The sequence below is a fragment of the Pan paniscus genome, chromosome 21, assembly GCF_029289425.2.
Source record: "Pan paniscus chromosome 21, NHGRI_mPanPan1-v2.0_pri, whole genome shotgun sequence".
Classification (NCBI taxonomy): Eukaryota; Metazoa; Chordata; class Mammalia; order Primates; family Hominidae; genus Pan; species Pan paniscus.
In genome coordinates, this window is record NC_073270.2 from 14746407 (window position 1) to 14765889 (window position 19483).

General features: G+C 41.5%; 1 protein-coding gene across 6 annotated transcripts in view; it reads right to left on the reverse strand.

Annotated features, from left to right (window-relative positions):
- Nucleotides 1-19483, reverse strand: part of SEL1L2 (SEL1L2 adaptor subunit of SYVN1 ubiquitin ligase) — a 149119-nt gene that overhangs the window by 5588 nt on the left and 124048 nt on the right. For 4 of the 6 annotated variants that reach the window (XM_055105077.1, XM_055105076.1, XM_055105075.1 and 1 more), the window contains 6 exons: nucleotides 18113-18175; nucleotides 17475-17562; nucleotides 14694-14842; nucleotides 13341-13506; nucleotides 13159-13233; nucleotides 7234-7406 (listed from right to left, as the gene is read on the reverse strand). In XM_055105077.1, the coding sequence (XP_054961052.1) occupies nucleotides 7234-7406; nucleotides 13159-13233; nucleotides 13341-13506; nucleotides 14694-14842; nucleotides 17475-17562; nucleotides 18113-18175 (714 nt within the window). The remainder of the gene's footprint in view (nucleotides 1-7233; nucleotides 7407-13158; nucleotides 13234-13340; nucleotides 13507-14693; nucleotides 14843-17474; nucleotides 17563-18112; nucleotides 18176-19483) is intronic. The other 2 variants (XM_055105079.1, XM_055105078.1) reach the window with 1 other exon arrangement.

Below are 19483 nucleotides of genomic sequence, written 5' to 3' on the forward strand. Positions count from 1 at the left end.
CTGATTCCAACAAATTCAGTGTTCATTTGAAAGCACCCTGCAGATGATAACAGCTTTCATGCTGCACACGTGAAAGACATATTGACTTGGATGGGACATTCGGGGAAAAGCAGCCTTTGTCAATATCTCAGGCATTCATGCTTATTTCTTGTTTTGAGGCAGTCAATAGTTATTCACTTATGTCTTGCAGTAGAAGCATTACAATTCAGTCACTTAGTATTTTATAGTAAAAAATAGTGAGAAATACCATTAAAATGGGATGAACTCACTCCTTGCCCAGGAGACCTCACAATTTGCAGTGTGTTTGGGGCTGGGGGGTGATGTGAAAGCCTTTCTTTAAAATTCCCAGAGAAGGAAATTCTTGAATGCTTCTAGCTAACTAGGGCAACTCATAAAAGAAATTTTAGTACTAGACTAGAAAAGACTCCTCATTCTTTGACCCTATTTAGTAAAAAAATCTAAGTCATGCAAACAAAAAAATCTCCTCCAGATGGTGTTTTGAAGATGACCACAGTTCATTAAATGAGAAGTCCACTACATACCCAGTCCACTTAGATTTAACTTTTCTGTGGTACATCTGAGTTTATTTTGCTTTAAATTCAGTGATTAAAGAGGTTATGTAAACCGAGCTGCAGACTCTTGTTAAAGAACATGTTTTTAACTAAAATGTTATGTGGATACTGCCCAATATTCAGAAGTTCAAAATAGCTTCTTTTAATTCAAAGATACAGAATTCTTCTGCAGTAAAGTAGCTGGTTTATGAAAATTGTACAATTGCCCGATGCAGGAGTTTTCCAGCCGCAAATCTTTGGATGTCATAAAAAAAATTTCTTATACTGGGACAGAGCATGTGAATGGGAAGGTCGTTTTTGAATAATTTATTCTTATTTTCTTTTTATAAATATACCATATGTTAATTAGAGGGAACTTAGGAAATATAGAACTGAACAAATAAGAAAAAAAGCCACCCACAATGTCACTGTACAGAGATAACTACTGGTAATATTTTATACACATTCTTCTAGCATTTCATGTATATTCACATATACATACTTTTTAATTTAGAAATTTTTTACTCAGCATAATATTACATCTTCTGCTTTCTTAACCTAACAATATATTTCAAATAATATGCAGTGTCCTAATATATTCCGCTAGCCTATAATTTTTTTTTTTTTTTTGAAAACAGGGTCTCGCCATGTTGCCCAGGCTGGAGTACGGTGGCAGGCTTTTGGCTTACTGCTGCCTCTGCCTCCAGGGCTTGAGCAATCCTCCCATCTGGGCTTCCTGAGTAGCTGGGATTACAGGGACTACAAATGTGTGCCACTATGCCCGGCTGATTTTTGTATTTTTTTTTTTGTAGAGACGGGGTTTCACCATGATGCCCAGGCTAGGCTTGAACTCCTGGACTCAAGTAATCTGCCCACCTTGGCCTCTCAAAGTACTGGGATTACAGGCATGAGCCACTGTGCCCAGCCTAGTCTACAATATTTTTAACGGTTGCAGAGTATATTGTAATAATGGTTAATACGTATTAAATACTTACTGTGTACCAGTTACCACTGTCATTTAATCTTCAGGACAATTCTATAGGACAGGTGATACTATTAACTCCACTTTGAAAATGAAGATATTGAGGCACAGAGAGAAAGTCACTTACTCAAATTTATATGACTTGCAAGTGGCAGAGCAGGGATTCAAATCTCAGATTGTCCCTAGGTTGTCTGCTTCTAGTATTCTCACTTAATCACTAGGCCGCAAAGTACATTGTGGAATAGTATACCACTATACAATAATGTATATAACATGGCTTCTATTTTGGAGCATTCTCGTTACTTGTAGAAATTTGTTCTGTAACTAATAAAGCTATACACACACAAAATACTGTTTGTGCATATTTCTGATTATTTCCCTAGATGATAGATGTTTATTTCATGAAAAGTTATGATCATTTCTAAGAAATGTGTTTTCTGTCCTGCCATATTTCTGAGAGGGCCATTTTAAATACCTAATTTTAACTTATCCTTTCCAGAAAATAATTCTGGTGTTTAAAGCTTCAGCTGTAACACTCCATGGGTGGTCAGACCAGACCAATGAGAAATAAAAATGCATTGTGTCATAATCACTTTTATTTTTGACAGGTCTATTGATAATTTATTTGGTAGATGTGGTTTTGTTTTCTCTGCAGAATCCAAAAATACATGTTACCTAGTAGGTCTACATATATGTATTTGAAACTCTTCCCCAAAGGATAATTTCCCCCACCTTTCTGCCGTACTTTAGAACAGCTTTCCTATCCATTGTCTTTAAACAGGCCTGATTTCTTCCATGTAAAAAGGTTGTCATATGTTTCTCGTACTCCATGGTACAAAAATATTTTTGAACAGGACCTGGCAGTGCTGATTCCCCTATCTGAGTTAGCTGGTAGGTATGTTAAAGAGGTAATCTTTAACATACTTATGGTACTTTATTTTTAATTCTTTTCAAGTGTGCGTGTGCCTATACATGACTGTCATTTTAGGCTTAACTATAGTTATAGACAAGTCTCTTCTGTAGTGGACTGTGAGCTCTTTGAAGGCTGTCTTGTTCTTATTGTATCCACAGAACCAAGCACAGTGCTTCCTGATATAGGAAATAGTCCTTGATAAATATTCGAGTGAATAAATAAATGAATGAAAAGCAGAGTGCAATACCATGATGGTTTAGAAGTAGATATCTTTTAAATCTGGGGGTTCTAGCCAGGTGTGGTGGCTCACGCCTGTAACCCCAGCACTTTGGGAGGCCAAGGAAGGTGGATCACGAGGTCAAGAGATCGAGACCATCCTGGCCAACATGGTGAAACCCCATCTCTATTAAAATACTAAAATTAGCTGGGCATAGTGGTGCGTGCCTGTAGTCCCAGCTCCTTGGGAGGCTGTGGCAGGAGAATTGCTTGAACCTGGGAGGCAGAGGTTGCAGTGACCGAAGATTGCACCACTGCACTCCAGCCTGGCGACAGAGCGAGACTCTGTCTCAAAAAAAAAAAAAAAAAAAAAAAAAAAAAATCTGGGGTTCCTTGAGGGATTCCTAGAGGAGATGACATTGGAGCTGTTCTTTGAAAAATGGACTAGTCTTCAATGGGCATAAATATGGGGTAAGATCATTCCAGCAAAAGGATGATATCTCAGGAGGGCTCAGGTCAAGGTCTTTGAGGGGAAGGAATAAGTAGCCTAGAATCTATATAGGGCAAAGTGCTGTATCACACCACTATTACCAAGTTAGGCTAGGTCACTGGGGGCTTTGAATGTGGAATAGAAGTCTGGACTTCATTTAGCAATAAAAAGTAAATAAGATTCTTTTTATTTGTATGTTTGCTTGTTTGTATTTTTTGGCGGTTTTATTTGGGGGAGAGGGTAGGATAGAGGGGTGGGTAGGACGGAGGAGGTAAAGGTTATACTTTATCAAGAATGACCTGGCAGTGCTTTGTTAGATGAATTATTTATTAAGATAATGCTATCTGTAACAAATCCCCAAATTTTAGTGGCTTAACACAATAGAAGTTTATTTCTCCCCCATTCAGCATTCCAAAGCGTATGTTCCTGGTTGGTGGTGAATTTTTTTCATGTGGTAATTGTGGGGCCCAAACTCCTTCCATCACCTGGTTTTGGGGTCCCCTAAAGCCTTTGTATCTCCTGGCGCCTTCAGCCGATGGATGGGAAAGAGACTGGGGGCAGCCCCATCTACTTCTTGGCTGCCTTAGCCCAGAAATGACAGCCTTCACTTTCACTTCCACTTCCATGCCCTTGCGAGAGCTAGCAGGTGGATCCAAAGGAGGCTGGAGAACATAGTCTTTGACTAGGCAGGTGCACCCCAGCTACAAGTCCTCACTATGGATGGGGGATTGCAAATCTTTGGTGAACAGAGTCATCTCGGTCACAGATTTAAAGGGAGAACACTAGAATTGAAGACCCCTGAGTAGTCTTTACTACAAGCTGAGGTGAGCAGAAAGTCAGACCTGAGCCAAGGTACAGACAGAAAGGATGACCAGGAGGGGATGGGCAACAGGCTTTGTTCATGGTGCAATTTCCGAAGTACTTACAAATCAAGTATCAACTGAAAAACTGTTTCTTTGTTTTTTGGGGGTTTTTTTTTTAAGAGGGAACCTCGCTCTGTCACCCAGGCTGGATCTTGGCTCACTGCCACCTCTGCCTTCGGGGTTCAAGCTATTCTCGTGCCTCAGCCTACCAAGTAGCTGGGATAATAGGCACATGCTACCTTGCCCGGTTAATTTTTGTATTTTTAGTAGAGACAAGATTTTGCCATGTTAGCCTGGCTGGTCTCAAACTCCTGACCTCAAGTGATCTGCCCACCTCGGCCTCCCAATGTGCTGGGATCACAGGCGTGAGCCACCATGCCTGGCCCTCTGAGAAACAGTTTCATAACAACTTGTGTGTGAATGCTTGTGTTTCTAAACTACTTCAGGTCCTCTCCCAGTTCCTCCCCAGGCATTATTCAGTGTTCTCAGAACAATGATGCAGTCACTCCCATTATTCATTGTTCCCAGAACAATGATGCAGTCAGTGAGACAAGGAGCTCACTGGCTGAGACGCTTCTCAGTGAAGCTACTAGGATAGCTCACCTGCATCATCCCAGCCCCAACTTCCTTTCTGAAAGACAGATGATAAAAATAATGACCCATATTTTAATATTGATTTACCAAGAGATGATTTATACCTTTCTTCCCCAGAGGTCTTAAATGTCTGCATGTTTATAAAGCATTATTCCATATCACCTTCTTTGATTCTCAAAGACACTGTGATAGTGGTATTATACTCATCTCTCTCACTAGTTTGCATGAGGATTAACTAATAAAGAGGATTGCAAAGTGCCTCATTGAAGAAATGCTTAATTACTTGATGACTTAACTGCTGGGAGGGCCTATTCTCCTACTCTCTTTGCTTTCATTAGAACAAGCTTTGGGCTTTTAATTATCAGGATATTCATTTTAAGAATTAGAGAAGGTGATAGCACCTTGTAAATTTGACTCTGAGATGGCAAGATACCTCTGGATACTCAGTTATTATTTTTGTAACTGCTAAACAAAAGAAACCAAATAAAAACAAAGGGCAATGGTCCCTCATTAGCTCAGCCTAAAATTCTCATATCCAAGTGGGAGGTTAAGAGTAGTCCCTGATTTTTTTTTTTTTAAATGTAGAGACTTTCTGTAGGAAAAAAAAAAAATAGACTTGTGACTGAAAGAGACTGCTCAAAATGAACTACCCATGATTTAACAAGAAACCTGGCAGAAAAGAACAGAAAACTGGCCAGAGAGAAACTTAAGTGTTTTCCTGAATGTATGAAACGTATGTCTCAACAACTACTATTTGACATTGTGAAGGAAGTGCTTAGGAAACAGATCAGTGGTGACTCCAAAGAGGAAAACCAAACCCTCTGACAGTCCGCCAGCTGGGCACTGGCCAGCAGTGTGCCTTTCCCAGCATTGCTGGCTCTGTGTCCTGAGAGGACACCTGCCTGTCCCCAAGGACTCAGGCAAAATGGCCTCACCTAGGTGCAAATACAGCTGTCAGGGCAACCAAGTCCTTTTTGAATAACATGGTGGTGCCAAGGATAGGAAAGCTAACATGAATTTAACACATGGAGTGGGGTCACTTTATTCCTTCTATAGACAGTGCTTCTCCCATATTATTATGTTTTGCATGAGGAATGATGAGTAGAGAAAGGCTTTAATCTTATTGAAGCCTTACTTAGCAGTTGCTCTAATTCCCTTCAGATCTAAATAGCAGTCATTCTACATACTGTTTGACTACAAAGCCCTTTCATAAAATCTTATTCATTTTATTCTTAATGCCTGGGGCAGGGCAGATATCTGTTTTACTGAGGTGGATAATGGGTGAGGGGCCCAGGGATGGCTAAATAACATCCCAAGAATTATCCAATTTAGCTATCCATCCTGTCCCATTCTTACCCACATTTTACAACCATGGGAAGCTTACACTGCTAGAAATGGGGCAAACAGACTGGATTTGGATTTGACATTCTTTCCACTGCTTAGGGTGCCAGGGCTAATGAAAAATGATCAGCCAAAAGGCAGGCTGCAGGGTAGGACAGGACGGCAGGGATCCATACCGCTGAATAAGAAGCCCTTGGCTTCACTGTGCACCACTAGCAGTTCTCAAATAGGAAATTCCCTACCAATAATTCTCAATTACTAGCACAACCAGAAGAAAGAAGAGCGCATAGGAAAGCCGATAATTCCCACGTTATTTGGCTCTAGAAACGCAGCCAGGAATGAAAAGCTCACATGCTTGACCACCAAGAATGACTCACTGCGAGGCCCACTCTTTCACCAAAAAACAGGGTCAGATAGGGCTGGGTTCAAATTCTGGCTCCACCATTGACGAGCTCTGCAAGCTGGTTGGCCAAATGACATAACCTCTCTGCGCTGTGGCTTCCTGATGCATACACAGTGGATAGTTCTAGGGCTTATCTCGTTGAGTGGTTGTGTGATGTAAATGACAGAAACGCATAGCCCACTTAACCCAATGCCTGGCTATTATTATCGTTATTGATACTGAATACATCTTTCTCACTCTGTGACACCCTGATGTCGTCTTCTGCCTTAATTACTCACTGTCTAAGAGATTTATTCAATACCACCTTGCAGTGCTGGCTGTTTTTCTAAGTGAATATGACTCATCGCCTCAAGTCAAGTGTAGTCTTGGGGGACTGGAGATTCACTCTCTTGGGCCTTTCTAGAGTATCCAGCACTGGGTCATGTACACAGTAGGTGCTTCATAAGACTTTTGTGGATTAATACCACCTTGGTATCCAGCTCTGGTCTCTTTTCACTTTCTCCTTGTTCCTGAGAGCTTGAGAACCAGTGGAAATTTTAATGGAAAGAAAGGCCCAGATGTGAAGGAAAATGGAGACAGGGCCTACTGGAAAAAGCATGTGCTGGAAAAAGCAGGAACTTACTAGTTGAATTGGCCTAGACTAGATCTCTTCTACTCACTAGTTACGTCCTTGGCATAAATGGAGAAAATAACTTCTATCTCATAAGGTTCATATTAGGGTAAGTAATATGTATTGGCACAAGGGAGGGATTTGGCAAATGTTAAGTCCTCTCCTTCCTTCCTCTACATTGATGACATCAATGAAATTCAAAACATTTACACATTCTGTCTTCTCACACAGCTGTCATTACTAGGTTTGAATTATTACCAGCAAAATTACCTTTGTGATGCCTAAGCCGTGTTCATACATATAAGCCAGATTGAACATGGCTTGCGCGTTGTGGTATTTGTTGGCTGCAATGCTGTAGTGTGTGGCTGCTGTTTGATAGTCTTTCTTAGTCCCATAGCCATAGTAATGGTAATCTCCAATTTTTACTCTAGCAAATGCATTGCCTGATAGAAATATTAGAGAAAAAAGAATCATAACTCAAATGATTCATGTATAGTTCTCAGGAATTCAACCTAGTAATCTTGTTTCAGTCCTTTAAAATATATATGTATCTATAGCCAAGTATAAAAAGGAACCAAAAACACTCAGAACCCCAGAACTGGAATTAGATATACTTTATGGAATACAAATATAACACTCAATGCTAACTGTTTTCATTATAGTGTAACATCCATGGTATAGTATGCATGTTTTATTGTTGTTGTTGTTGTTCGTTTGTTTGTTTTGAGACAGAGTTTCACTCTTGTCACCCAGGCTGGCAGGCTGGAGTGCAATGGCACATTCTGCAACCTCTGCCTCTCAGGTTCAAGCGATTCTCCTGCCTCAATCTCCCAAGTAGCTGGGATTCCAGGCGCCCGCCACCATGCCCGGCTAACTTTTTTTTGCATTTTTAGTAGAGACGGGGTTTCACCATGTTGGCCAGGCTGGTCTTGAACTCCTGACCTCAGGTGATCCACCCGCCTTGGCCTCCCAAAGTGCTGGGATTACAGGCGTGAGCCTCCGCGCCCGGCCAAATGTTCTTAAAGAACAAAAAATTACCAATTTTACCTTTTAATTTTTTTAAGTAGATTAACTCTTGGGAAGTTGGACCCCATCCCTCCCATTCTCAGACGTCACTCCTGAAGCTCTGCTCTCCTGCGTCAACAGTGTCGCCCTCTTTCCCAGATCAATCCCGTCCGCCATTCAAACACTCTCTGGCATCTTCTATGAACAAAAATAAACCCTCTCTTTATCCTGTGGTGTCTCCTTCTAGCTCATGCCCCATTTCTCTGTTTCCCTTTACACTGAACCTTTTCAAAAGTGTGTTCTATACTCACTGTCTCCAAAGCTTCACCTCCCATGGACTCTTCAACCCACTCCAAACTGGCTTCTGCCCCCTTGCCCATGAAGCTGCTATTTTGAAGGTGGTAGATGACCTCCATGTAGCCAAATCCATTGCCACATCTCTGTCCTCATCTTACCCGACGTCTGAGCAGCACTGGAGTGATGGGCCCCATCTGCCCAAGCACTGTCCTGTCGCAGCATTGATGGCACTGCCTTCTCTTGGTTTCCCTTCTACTGCATGGGCTCTTTATTTCAAACTCTTGTCTGACTCCTCTGCCCACTTCCTAAATGTGGAATGTCAAGGGCTCGCTCCCAACTCCTTTTTTTCTCTTTCTTCTTTTCCCTCTTTTCTCTTCTCTCACCTCTCCTCCCCGCCTCTCTCCAACAATCTGCTCCATCTCAACTCTTTCTCTGGGTGACCTCGTTTCGTTCCATTGCCTGTCTTTATTAACTATTTCTAAATTTATATCTACTATCTCTCTCTCCCTGAGGCCCAGGCTCTTATAATTGCCTCTTGATGTCTCCACTTGGATTTCAAACTTAAAATGCCCAACAGAGGTTTCCTAGCACCCTACGCCCGTTCCTCCAAACAAAATCATCAGTTTCTTCCCTGTCTCAGTACAGCACCCCCATTGTTCAGGCCATAAGTCTAGGGGAATTATTCCTAGTTCTTTTTCCCTCGCCTCCATCAGCCAATTCATCAAGTCCTGTTGGTTCTGCCTCTAAAACACGCTTAACTCCTGATATCTCCTCCACTGCCTATTCCAGCCTACAATACTACAATAGGCTTCAAACCCTTCTTTTATCTTCACTTTCCAACCCATTCTTCACACAACAGCCAGGATGATCTTTTTTTTTATTTTTATTTTTATTTTTATTTTTATTTATTTATTTTTGAGACAGGGCCTGGATTTGTCGCCTAGGCTGTAGTGCAATGGCATGATCTCAGCTCACTGCAACCTCAGCCTCCCAAGCTCAAGCAATCATCCTACCCCAGTCTCCTGAGTAGCTAGGACTACAGGCATGCACCAACATGCCCGTATTCACTATATTGCTCTAGCTTGTCTCAAAATCCGGGGCTCAAGCGATCCTCCCAACTCAGCCTCCCAAAGTGCTGGGATTACAGGTGTGACGCACCCAGCCAGCATGATATATATATATATGTATAATATATGTATATGTTATATATAGTATATATGTAACAGTTTTATTGAGATACAATTCACATACCATCCAATTTACCCATTTAAAGGGTACAGTCAAATGGTTTTTCATATATTCACAGAGATGTACAAGCATTACCACAATTTTAGAATATTTTAATCACTCTGAAGAGAAACCTCATATTGTTTAGCTAGAGGATGATCTTTTTAAAATGTAAAATCAAGTTATGTTATTTCCTTGTGTAAAATCCTCCAATGACTTTGCTTTGCCCTTGGAATAATAGTCAGACTCCTTACGACCTACAAGTCATGCCTCACCTGCCCTCTGCACAAGATCCCTGCATTTGATTCCTCAAGGTCCTCTACCTGGCAGGTTTGGAACACTCTGACTCTTCCCGTGGCTGGCTTCTCATCATTCTCAGAAGCGCCAATGCCACTTCTCTCCTAGAGGCCGTTTCCGACTACCTTGTCTAAAGTGCTCCTCAGCCCCCACCCCAGAAGTTATCTACCTCATCTCCATGTTTTATTTCTCCACAGCATGTCACTGTCATCTGATTTGCTTCCTAGTTTATTTTCTCTCTTCCATATGAGGGCAGGTACTTCATGAGGACAAGCACCTTGAACTCTTAATCACTGACACAATCCCAGAACCCGGAATGGTACTTGATAAATACATATAGAATGAACAGATGGACATGCAAGGAAACTTTTTAGATAATGCTTTCCCTAGATATTAAGTACTTTAGAATATGACTGTCCAACAAACATGAATATGTCAAGTAGAAAAATCTCATGTGACTTTTTAAGATCTGAGACTTCAGTCTTTTGAAGTCCACTTAGGGATGACCCTTAAGGGTCCCCTTGGGGTCTATGTTCCCATCCACCAAGAGAGTGTTGATTGGAAAGATGAAGGAACACTCATCTAGGACATCCATCTCAGCTGTGGCCAGCCCTTCTAGCATGGTCTTGGCTTACTCAGAAAAAGAGGAAGTGCCCTGTATGGGCTCAGGTCTAGCATTAAGTGATATAGGACTCCTTCCAAAATTTTCTCATTTGGCCCTAATGTAGTGCATAACATCCTTTGGAATTTATTGCTTTAGGTACCGAAGTTCTAATCTTCTAGAATCTTCTATTAAAATGTAGACACTTCAAAAAGATGTAATACCATGAGCCATCTTTAAGTCTCTCTGAGTACAGCTAACACTATAAAATTTTTTTTATTATTTATTATTATTATTATTATTTTTGAGACAGAATCTCACTCTGTTGCCCAGGCTGGAGTGCAGTGATGTGATCACGGCTCACTGCAGCCTCAATCTCCCGGGCTCAAGAGATCCTCCTGCCTCAGCCCCTTGAGTAGCTAGAACTACAGGTGCACACCACCACACCCAACTAATTTTTTTTATCTTTTATTTTTTTGTAGAGATGAGGTCTCACTATGTTGCCCAGCCTGGTCTTGAACTATTGGTCTCAAGCAATTCTCCCACCTCGGTCTCCCAAAGTGCTGGGATTACAGGCGTGAACCACTGCACCTGGTCTACAAAATTCTTAGCTGGCAAAGACATTAGTTATCAGGGCTTGCTTTCCAGATGCTTCCAAATGTACAGGTCAGTAACTGGGAGCAAGAACTTATAAGAATGGTGCCCAGAAAACAGGCCCAAGGGAGTCTGAAGAAGCAGGAGGTCCAATGGAGCTCTAAAGAGAAACCTATTCCATCTCTAATTTTGCCCAAAGCTGCCTTCCTTTGACCCTAAGATTCCTCCTGGGCTATAACCACAAAGAGATAGGACAATTCTGTGCATTGTCAAGTTGTACAGGCAGTAAGCAGGCTCCCTGAAGCCTCTAAGAATGGAAGGCAGTGAACAAGCTGGTTCTTGGGGGAATTCAGCTCCACCCTAATAAGGGGGCTGACTGGCAGCATGTGGTGAGCCAGACAGGCTCCTGTGGGGATCAACTGACAGTGGAGGGATTTCCACTTCGATTTCACAGTCACAGGGCAGTGACTGAGTCCTGATGGTTCAGCACCCTCTTCACATGAGTAACTGCTAAAAGGAGTATGGCCAGTGACTAATTGGAAAATTTCATTATTAGATTCCCTAGTCCCAAGTGAGCCACTCAGTAGCCATATCTTCAGGGACACTTATACCTGACCTCTCTTAGGACACATGATTATTTTTAGCAGCCTGACTTTTTTATATTGAGGAATTCAGTTTAATATCAATGTACTAGCCGGGCGATGGTATAGGCTGATGCCTGTAATCCAAGCACTTTGGGAAGCCGAGGCAGGCAGATCACGAGGTCAAGAGATCAAGACTATCCTGGTCCACATGGTGAAACCCCGTCTCTACTAAAAATACAAAAATTAGCTGGGTGTGGGGGCACATGCCTGTAGTCCCAGCTACTTGGTAGGCTGAGGCAGGAGAATCACTTGAACCCAGGAGGCGGAGGTTGCAGTGAGCCTAGATTGTGCCACTGCACCCCAGCCTGGAGACAGAGCAAGACTCCATCTCAAAAAAAAAAAAAAAAGATAAAGATAAAGAAAAAAATATATATGTATATATCTCAATGTACCCTTGTTTTCAATGTCTCTTTTCCTTGCTGCAATTTCCGCACCATTTCCTGTCTTGGAATAAACCCACATTTGTTGTAATTGAGCTGACTGGCCATGGCTGAGAGATTGCGGGTATTGTTTCCCCACTCTAAATAAGGTCTTCATTGCATTTTATAAAACATAGACTTTTTAAGGGGAATGTCTCACTAAAATTGCATTGATGGCTGTTGCTGTGCTACCGGCTCAGCTGGATATGAGAAAGCACCACTGTGACTTTTTCCTATGCTTCATATTAGTGTCAGCTGAGAATCATTTTTTATCCTATTCACTTCCTGTGAAAAGGGATGATTTGGCCTTAGCATAAGACAATTTTAAGAAACCTAATTGGAAGCAAAATTGCTCTCTTATTGCAAGAGAGTTTTCACATATCCAAATGCCAATGGTGACAGCTTTGCAGTATTTCTCTGCTTTTAATAATATAATTTTAGGGGAAAAATAGTAAGAGACATCGCAATGCAATGAAAATACCACCTGCCAATGCTTTTCCCACCACTGGTATCTTATATTCCTTATCCATGTGATGCCAGCAAGCGAGACATGGAAACTCGAGGAAAAGCGAGAGGATCCCGCCATGTATCTGTTTTGTTTTGGTTTGGTTTTTTATTCTTACATGCTAATGATTGTAGTAAAGATCTGAAGTTTATGGTAGTCATCAATGTGATATTTTAATAGAGAAATCACATGAGCCTTAGATACATACATAACTAATTTTGCTTGTAAACTCATTGAGACATGGGTCATGTCTCTGATTAGTTCAGTCAATATCTCAGCAATGAATGAGTGAAGCCAGACCAAGAAAACTGGTTTCTTGAGTAAAATTGTATATTTCAAAGAACTGTTCTGGTGTCACGGAGACAGAGCCATAGAAAAATTCCTATGGCTTGCTGAATCAGGGACCTTGATAATAATGGGGAAAATAAATTCCTGGAAATGATCTCTCACCAAAGACTGACCCTAACATCAGTATAGTTTGAAATGTCACCTACTTGATATTCTACCCCTTGCTGCCTGTGTGCACAAACACGCAGCTACAGCAAACGTGATGAATAACAGAGGACAGGGACCGGGTATGTGCTTATTTTTATCTGGGTTCTATACCTTGAATGGCAGCTCGATTCCATAGGAGAAGCGCCATTGGATATATCTTCTCTTTTTCAAGAATGTTAGCCTTTTCTAAAAAAAGGAGACATTCCATTAGGAAGGCTTAAAATGCCTCTGTAGTAAAGTCATACATGCATATGTATGATTGGGGGATTACAGAGAATTTTAACTTATCTTACTAGATTCCAAAATGAATGCTGAATTGCTTTGAGCTACTTCATACCCCATTTCTGCAAGCAGTGCATACTGAACAAGAGAAGAATCTATATCACCATCCTTATAGGCAAAGTAAGCTGTCAGGAATTTCTCAGCCCAGTGGCCTAGTTCACAGACACCTTTATAAAGCTGTACATGAGAAGAGAAATCAAGGAGACTGGTTAGCCAGTATGCTTCACCCCAGGCAAATGAGAAATGAAATCAGTCTTCAGCTCCTACCAGCTGGTCAGGGAAGGATTTTAGGTCTAAAACATGGCTTTTGCAAATTATTTAGGGTAAAGAGTTAATACCTTTTATAGGCACAAAGATCAGAAGTGTTTGGGTTTGTTTTGTTTTGTTTTTGTCTTGAGGGAAACTTCCTCAGCCTTATTTTAAATTTGTAAAATAAACTTTCCTGACTTGGAGGCTATTTGGAAGAATAAGAATGTATCGCTAGTGTGTGTGTGTGTGTGTGTGTGTGTGTGTGTGTGTGTTCTTAAAGGGACTTTCTGAGCACTGCTGCTCTGCGAGGGCAAGTTATAAGGCCACAGCTGATGTGAAAAGGAGAGAATGAAGGAAAGACAGTGCCGGAGGGTGTAGGTGACATAACTGTGAGAGAGGTGTGCAGAGCCCTAGGGGGACAAATGTCAACTTAGCTGAATAGCCCTTATGTAACCAAAAGAGGTTAGCCATACATAATTCATTAGGAAGTTGGCAAAGGAGCAAATCTAAAGATAGATCATTAGCTGGCAGCTTTTGAAATAAGCTTCAGAGGGGCCAGATTGCAACATAGAGTATTTATGCTGGTGTAGCAGACGTGTTTAATAAATCAATGAAGGACATTAAGGTCCTAAAAGCATTCTTTTGGAAAGCGCATCACTGGCTCAGGCTGAAAGAATTCACTTTCTCAATTGTCATCCAAATCATCAAAAACCTAAGGATGCTGCTTTCTGGGAAGAAGTGGGCTACATTTTCTACGCTAAATCTAGCCTTTCGGTTCCCAAGTAGCAACTCCCAATCCCACTAGAAGTGCCAAATTGCCCTGGTGATTTGATTGAATGCTGAAACAGAGCTCCTTAACTGCATGTTGAGGTGAGCTCTGAACCTGATGAAAAGCCAAATGTCAGAGAGAGGAGAGATCTTTTCTCTGTCTCCCTTCCCCAACCTGAGTTACATCACTGCTTTTCCCCTCTGACAAATGTCAGTATTCACATTGTCAACTGGAAGAAAAGAGGTAATATTTATAAAATCAAAGACACCAACAATTTAAGAACAGTATCACCTCTTCTGTGTCATATATGACAAGTGCTTTAAAAACAGCCGCATATTATATTTACCTCCACAGCAGTTCTGCATGATCTTACTACTCCTGTTCCTGTTGCATACATCTTGGCCAGATAATAAATGGCGAGGGGCTGCCCACTCTGAGATGCCAGGTAAAAATATTTGAAGGCAAGTTTATAATCCTTCCATATTCCAGAGCCAGCTGAAAATTAAAATTGTTTTGAGCCACCCCTTATTGACTTTATTTTTTATATTATAATCTATGGATATAATAGTCATAGTGATGCCTGCTATTTAAATAGAATGGGAAAAGCCAACCAAAAGTCAAGCTACTCTAAATCCACTATTTGTGAAGGTGGGGGTGAACACTGAGTTTGGTTCTAAGTAAGAATATGGAAATTTATATTCTTGAGCCATTCTGAAAAAAAAATTGAGAAAGAAGGACTACTTAGTCTTATGAAAGTATCTCCTCACTATGGCATAACTAAAATTAATGCAAAGGAGACCAAGTGATGGTCTCTGAGGACCCGAAGCGCCACCATGATTTATCTCGCCATCTTTGTGATCCTTCCATATCAGGACACCCATGTAGCTTCTCCCAGCCATGACTATGGCATATGCAGCAGGTAAATCCCAGCTCCAAGAAGCCGAACTCTCACCAAACTCCTGCTTAGAGCAAGAATAGGCACTTGAAGCTAGAGCAGAGAACCAGCAGACTCCCAGCAGCCAAGATTCTTGTCCTGGCTCTCTCATTAGTTCTTTTGTGACTTGGGCCATTTAGGCACTTTATTTGCAAAAGTGAAGGCTTTCCTTAGATGGTCTTTAAGTTATCTTCCAGCTCTAACACTGGAGCCTTTAGAAGCAGTGCCATGTAGTGACTAAGAGCAAAAGCTCTGGAGGCAAATTGCTTGAATTTGAATTCCAGCTCCACAACTGTGTGATCCTGGGCAAGATGTCCAACCACAACATTGGCTTAGTTTGCTCATCACAGTGGATACACTGTGGGATACCCGGTAGATGTTGAGAGGGTCAAATGAGTTGAGAGGGTCAAATGAGTTAAAACATACGAAGACTTAATATACATTAGCCATGACTATTTTTCTTATTCTAGAAACTTGGGAAATCTGGTAGATCCCAAGCCAAGGACTTGGAATGAACTAGAAGAACAAGGCCATCTTAGGCAACCTCAACCCCCCAAGATAGTACAAAACAGGTGCTCCTGCTGGGCCACTGTGGAAAATGCCAGTGACCCCTTGACGGGATGTGACCTCCTTGATGATGTGGTCTGCTGCTGCCCTGGCTCCTCCTCTGACATGAAGGACTTGGTGGAGATACTCAGGTGTGTTCATATCTCCTGGTATTTGTCTTGGCCACTTCCTCTCTCACTCCCCACAGAGATTGTTACAAACTTTCATGGCTTTCTGAGACCTCCTAGCCAACCACTCTACCTTTGCTCACAGAAGTCAACTTTGTACCTACTAGATCATTGAAGAAAACTTCATATTGTCTTTCCTCACTCACCTCTCTCCCCATCCCATTCCCCCATACTTAGATTCGCATCATCCTTTCCACCCTCCCTCTAGTCTTTGAGGGTAAGCAATCCTGCCTATCTATCACGGTTAAAGAGGCTTCCACTGATCTGTGCCTAATCAGGTGCTAATACCACCAACGTTTTTCAGAATCTCTTTCCATCAATTATAATTATGCTCAGGTCTCTTCATCTTAAAAGTAACTCCCTCTGGGTCCTAGTCCCCCTGATGCTGAGTTCCTTCTCTTTCCTTCCCTTTAAGGGCATGCTGCTTGCAAGAATACTTTTATTTCTCAACTTCCTGATCTTCCGTTCATGCTGTTGGCATGCGGCTTCCACCCCAAGCAGTCCAATGACCTCACCCACATTCTCTGTATTGCCAAGTCTCATACATATTTCATTCCTTCTTACTTTTTTTTTTTTTTTTTGAGATGGAGTCTCACTCTGTTGCCCATGTGGGAATGCAGTGGCGTGATCTAGGCTCACTGCAACCTCCACCTCCTGGGTTCAAGCAATTTGATTCTGCCTCAGCCTCCCGAGTAGCTGGGACTACAGGCAGCCGCCACCATGCCAGGCTAATTTTTGTATTTTTAGTAGACACGGGGTTTCACCATATTGGCCAGGCTGGTCTCGAATTCGTGATCTGCCCGCCTCGGCCTCCCAAAGTGCTAGGATTAACAGGCGTGAGCCACCACGCCCGGCCTCTTACTTGTTTTTTAAACCAGGTTTCTCACTGCATTTCACAGGGGTGCCCATTCATTTACTCTTCCTTGAAAGTTCTTCCCTTGGCTCCATTAAGATCTTTTTTTTGTTGTTCCCTATTCCGCTGAGCTTGGCTTTCCATTCTTCTCAGTGATGTACTTCCCCTGCCTACCCTTCAATACAGCACGGAGGATCACTAGTTATCTACCATGGCCCACTGCTCTTTCCTCTCACCCTCTTGCTCCTTTCCTTTTGCAACCTCAACTACTCTTAACTAATAGCTGCGTGCTGATGCCTCTCGAACCTTCTCTGTAAGTTTGACCTTTCTCGTGAGTTTCGTACTTGCTTCTGGGGATGTGCACGGGATATCGCTAGCACCTCCAACTTAACCTTGTCAAAGATAAGCTTCCTGACTCTGCACCTCCTTGTCCCCCCTCCCAACCAGTGTCCTTTTCTTTAGGCTTTTTCAAATTCTTATTTAATTTGTTGCCTAAATGTTCTGTCTAAACCAGTCACACCAAACCTTTGATGTCTGTTATAAAAGAAGCAGACTTAATAATGCATATGTCATTCTAAATAAAGCAGCTGTATTTGTGGCACTTACAGTAGTACATGAAGCCTAACTGGAACTGTGCGTCGGGCCACCCTTTTTCCGCAGCTTTCTGAAAGTATTTAAGTGCTTCGGCATAATTCTGCAAGATAATTACACTCTATTACTCAAAGGCACAAGTAAAACTCCATGGAAACAATTGCCTTCCACTTCTTAAAAAGAGTATAGACAGTGCCCTATGTGATTTAGGGTAATTAAAATAGTATCAGAAACATTATATATTTTATTTCATTATTATATTAGACTCTATTAGGAAATAATGCCTCATTTTCATCATAATTATGTCTTTTTCTACATTGACAGTAAGTTTTGTTAGATATTGGGGGAAGGTCACTCAAAAGACTATGAAGATAAATTTCTCCATCAATAAAGTCCTCAGAGGATAGATGATTTCTAAGGTTACTTAGAATCTATGATTCTAAGATATAATTAGAATTACTATTCTTGTCACAAGCTTGTTCTTCAGTGTCTCTTTGGCAGAGATTTCACTGGATTATTTTATTCTCTATTATCTGATATCACAGTTTGGCAAACCAGATAATAGAGATAAATTCCTTTAAACTAATGAATGACCATGAATTTTACCCTGTAAATTGCTACAAATAAAAAGATAATAAAATAATTTAACTTACCAGGGGAACTCCTTTTCCATGAAAGTAAAGAAGACCAAGCCCATGAAGGCCGATTGCATTGCCCTAGAAGAGTTTTATAAAGCCAAGTAAAGTCCCAGAAGGATTCATGATAAGGAAAATTACTGCAAAATTTTTCAAAATATTTGACATGCACCCAGTAAGAGATTAATCAAGGCAGTTGGCCGGTTATTCTGACCCACTCTAGTTCCTCCTTTTATACTTTCATAAACCTTCTGGCTAGAAAAGGGAAGAGGGAAACAAAAGTCAAACCTTTCCTCCATTCTTGTATTCAACACTTATTTAGGACTTGTTTTGTGTATGATTCCATAGTAGGCACTGGGCAGAGGTAGCAGGTGAAAGGTAAAAGATGAAGAAGCCATAATCCCTGCCTTGAAGAGTTCACACGCTAGGGGGCTCTGAGCCATATCAAAGGGGAGGGGCAGGTCAGACCTCTTAGAGTCCTGTCAAATGTGGTAAGTCCTAAAGTTGAAATAGATTGAGGCCGGGCATGGTGGCCCATGCCTGTAATCCCAGCACTTAGGGAGGCCAAGGTGGGCAGATCACCTGAGGTCAGGAGTTCGAGACCATCCTGGCCAACATGGTGAAACCCTGTCTCTACTAAAAATGTAAAAATTAGCTGGGTGTGGTGGCACACACCTGTAATCCCAGCTACTTGGGAAGCTGAGGCAGGAGAATCGCTTGAACCCATGGAGTGGAGGTTGCAGTGAGCCGAGATTGCGCCACTTCACTCCAGCCTGGGCGAAAGATCAAAACTCCATCTCAAAAAAAAAAAGAAAAAAAAAAGAAATAGATTGAGAGTGTTGCAGACACCTAGAAGAGGGACACTCTATTGCCTGATTTAGACTAGGAACTGAAGGAGATCAAGTTGTCAGGGGTGGTGACATTTGAGCTAGGTCTTAAAGGATGTGTAGGAGTTTTCCAGAAGGGAGAAGTCTATCCAGACACTTGTTACCTACTCAGGTCTACGGAGGTTGACGTAAATGGCCTAATCACACTTTAGAGACTCTGTGGATTACAATCCAGCCACTACAGATAGTAAAGCATCGTTGGTATATTTCTTTATTCAAATTTATTGCTTATAACATCCCCGATGTTTCCTTTTCCACTTGATGCTAAATTAATTACTATTTATTTTCTGATTAATATTGGAATACTCTAAGGAAGGGAGTATTTAGCACATTTAGTATTCAGCACATGTTCAAATATATTGATATTTAGCATATCAATTTTGGATGAAGAGTGAACCTTGAAAGTGACTTACTCAAGGAGAAAACTCCTTTTTCTTTCCATCTCCTATCACGCATTTCACCCTCTAGCGACTACAGTAAGAAACCATGATTGACCACCTGA